Source organism: Sciurus carolinensis, chromosome 17 (genome assembly GCF_902686445.1).
Source record: "Sciurus carolinensis chromosome 17, mSciCar1.2, whole genome shotgun sequence".
NCBI classification, from domain to species: Eukaryota; Metazoa; Chordata; class Mammalia; order Rodentia; family Sciuridae; genus Sciurus; species Sciurus carolinensis.
Window position 1 is genome coordinate 21,371,454 of NC_062229.1, and position 3,199 is coordinate 21,374,652.

At 59.1% G+C, this 3,199-nt stretch overlaps 1 protein-coding gene across 1 annotated transcript; it reads right to left on the reverse strand.

Annotated features, from left to right (window-relative positions):
* Ccdc194 (coiled-coil domain containing 194) lies at window positions 1-2,720 on the reverse strand. The gene is made up of 4 exons (XM_047530525.1): window positions 2,397-2,720; window positions 1,226-1,322; window positions 689-821; window positions 1-148 (listed from the first exon to the last, which is right to left on the reverse strand). Exons 1-4 carry the CDS (start codon window positions 2,718-2,720, stop codon window positions 1-3), a joined length of 702 nt encoding a protein of 233 aa, XP_047386481.1.
* Between the last annotated feature and the right edge of the window lie 479 nt (window positions 2,721-3,199).

A 3,199-nucleotide genomic window follows, 5' to 3' on the forward strand; every position in this document is an offset into this window, starting at 1 on the left:
TCATCCTTCCCGCCGCGGCGGCCGCCGGCAGCCCTTGGACGGCCCGAGGCGGGAGCGCGAGCGGGGGCTGGCCCTGGATCGGGACCCTGAGCGGGGCCGGGGGCGCGACCCTCTGCGCTGGAGACCCACCTCCGCTTCCAGGGCAATGCTGCCGGGAAGGAGGGGGCTGTCAGCACGGGACCCCCGGCCCCAGAGAACCCAGTCTCCGTGCGCAGGATCGCCCATCTCCTGGGAACTCCATCTCCAGGGTTCGCCCTCCTCCGGGGTCCCCCTTTCCTTCTCCACTTCCTGCTATTCCCGGAACCCTTCCCCAGGGACCCCCAACCTCTTCCCCAGAAGCTCCCCTCCCTCTCTCAATACTCCCTTTACCTCGTATCCTTTTCTTAGCTCCCCCTTCCTGCCCGGACCCCAGGAGCCCCCAGAGTGCCAGCCCTAACCCGGGGACTCTGCAGAGCGCCCCCACCCCACCCCACCCCACCCCACCCCACCATCCCTACATTTCCACTTCGGGATTCTCACCAGTCTCCCTAAACCCCTCCCACGCGACCACGCCCTTCCCCTCTCCTCCAATAGAAACCCTTCCCTCCCAAGTCACGCCCAAGTGCTGATTGGCTGAAAGAACGAAACTCCGCACAGTCATTGGTCTTACATATCGTCCGTCTGGGCCCAAAGCCCGCCCCTTACTCACACGCGCTCACGCAGCGCGGTCTCCCGAGCAGCGCAGGCTTCGCCTTCAGCCTCGGCCGCGCCTGCGCGCCGGAGCACCTCGTCCAACCGCTGCGCAGACTCCGTGGCCACTGCCTCCCAGCGAGCCAGGGCTTCTGCGGGTACAGGGTGTGGGGTCAGACTGGAGATCCCACGCCCACTCGCCCCACTCACGCCAGCTTCCGAATTTAGAGTCTGAATGCCTTTTGCATGCTTTGCTTTATTTGAATTAAATTTTGTGCCATGAGCATGGCGTTTACGTGTCATTTGCATACCTTTTTACAGGTTGATAGTGCTTTTGTAAGTCGTTTACAAGGCGTTTGCGTATTTTGTTGCATTTGCGTTGATTTGTGACATTTGCATAGCCTCTGCATGTTGTTTGCATTCCTTTCATAAGTTTTCATGTTCATTTGTATGTCATTTGCAGTACATTTTCATCTATGCATATCGTTTGAATATCTAATTACCTTGTAGCTCCTCCCACCATTAGCCCAGCCCACCCTCTTGTGCCCCAACACACCTGTCAACGCCCCGTTCTCAACCCCCATCTGGGTTCCCTGTGCTTTGGCTTCCTCCATCTCAGTCTTCAGGGTCTTTAGTTGCGTCTGAAGGCGGCTCTGCGGAGTGGAGGGGGACAAGGTGAAAGCGGGGAGGGGGGAGAGGGTGGAGGGAGTGCAGTGAATTGGGACCGCATTTTCTGGGGGAGAGTGACACTACATTGTCCACCTGTTGCCTGGGTTTTATTTGGAATATCCTCTTGTGTAGTTGTAAAACCGAGGTGGCCTCTGAAGCTTGGGGGTACTGAATAGTGACAGTTGCCCACCTGGAGAGAGGTCTTTGTCAGATTTACTGTCCTCCTGGACCCCCAAGCCACCGGAAAGTCGAAATGGCTTAGCTCCACAATGAGACAGACTCCAGTTCCAGTCCCAGTTCTGTGTAGGACTCACTGGGTTTCAAACCCACCTAAGCCAATCTGACCACCCCTCCCAAACAGACTGGCCTCCTCAGAGCTTCTTCCAGTGGTGAAGGCAGTCAGAATTCAAAACCCAGAGCAGGCTGCTTTTAACAGCGGCTGACCCGGACCCTTTTTTTGGGCAGGTAGAAAGGACACAGGAGTCTTTTGATTTTTAAGATTCAGATGCTGCCTAACCTCTGCTGGGCCGTACACAGAGATACACAGTAGTCACTCAATAAATGCAAGTGATTGTGCTTTGAAGATGGTTCTTCTATGAAGTTCAGGACTGGGGAGGGTTAAGAGTCTGGTGGGGGGGGGGTGCCCCAGAAAAGAGGAGGTCCTGGCTGCTACCTCCCCCAGAGGCCAATTTTAGCTTCCTAATTACAGGTGACATGAGTGTCCCTTTCTCAAAATAGGACTGGAAACTGGCTTAAGGGGGGGTTGAGTGGGCACACGGGGGAAGTTAGCATAGGGCCTCCCCAAATGGGCTCAGGGGTCTGGGGTTTCCTCAGTCATGATTTGTCTGGTAAATAGCAGGGGAAAGTTTGTCCTATTTGGTCAGAAGGTAGACTCCAAGGTGAACTGGAATCGTATGTTGGAATTATGGTGCTATTCTCCTTCCTCTCCAGTTGAAGAATCAGGGGAAACAGGGGCGCAGGGAGGGAGCCTAGGGATGTGTCGCAGACCCTCTCCCCCAACCTTCGGAATTTCCCAGCCCTCCACCCTGCCCACCTACCTGCCGGTTCTCACAGGCCCTGAGAGCCTCCTCCAACTCCCGGCGGACACCCTCCGCCTGCTCCAGCTGCCTGGCCAGGGTCTCCTCGCGCTGGGCGGCCTCTGCCAGGCGGCGCCGCAGCTCCTCGACTTCGGGGGCCGGATCCTGGGGTGGCGCTGTGGCGTTGACCCCCGGCTCGGGGCAGCGAGGCCCCCGGGCAGCGGAGGCAGCCAGATTCCACGCTACTAGGGCCCCGCCGGCCGCCGCCGCAGCCAGAAAGACGGCGACCCCGCACAGGGCCAGCACCCGCCACGCGCGCCCGGGCTCCGGCCCCGGTTCGGCCATACCGCTGTCCACAGCTCTGGTCCCAGACGGCCACGAGCATTTAATTGGCACCTTGGGGCGCCAGGGACACCCACGGTTCTGCCCCGCCCTGTGGTGGCTTTCCGAGTCCTTCGGGAGGGGTTGGACCCCCTCCAGGGATCAACCCATTCTGAAGGGCCCAGGAAGAGGCCTGGGTACAATCCTGCCTCTGCATCCCACGAGCTCCCCTCTGAGCCTCAGTTTCCCCCTCTATGCAATGGGAACAGCAGTCGCTTCCTGGCTTGGTGGACTCAGGAGAACATCTGCGCAAAGCTCCAAGGGCCTCATTTGCCAAGTGGGGGCTTGGGGAGCGTCTGGGGCTGCTCCACACTCCGTATTGGAGAAGGTACGTTACTTGATGAACGGCTGTCAGCCTGGCTCAGCAGCCCCTGCTGTGCAGGGCGGGAGAGTAGACCCGGGAAGGTGGCCCCGTCTACCCGCGTCTTCTCCATTGGGCCGCC

Coding starts and splice junctions, on each gene's coding strand:
- Ccdc194 (XM_047530525.1), bottom strand. CDS start 2,720: ATGGCCGAACCGGGGCCGGAGCCCGGGCGCGCGTGGCGGGTGCTGGCC. Junction 1,323..2,396: donor GGGCCTGTGAGAACCGGCAG/GTAGGTGGGCAG, acceptor TCCACTCCGCAG/AGCCGCCTTCAGACGCAACT. Junction 822..1,225: donor TGAGAACGGGGCGTTGACAG/GTGTGTTGGGGC, acceptor CTGTACCCGCAG/AAGCCCTGGCTCGCTGGGAG.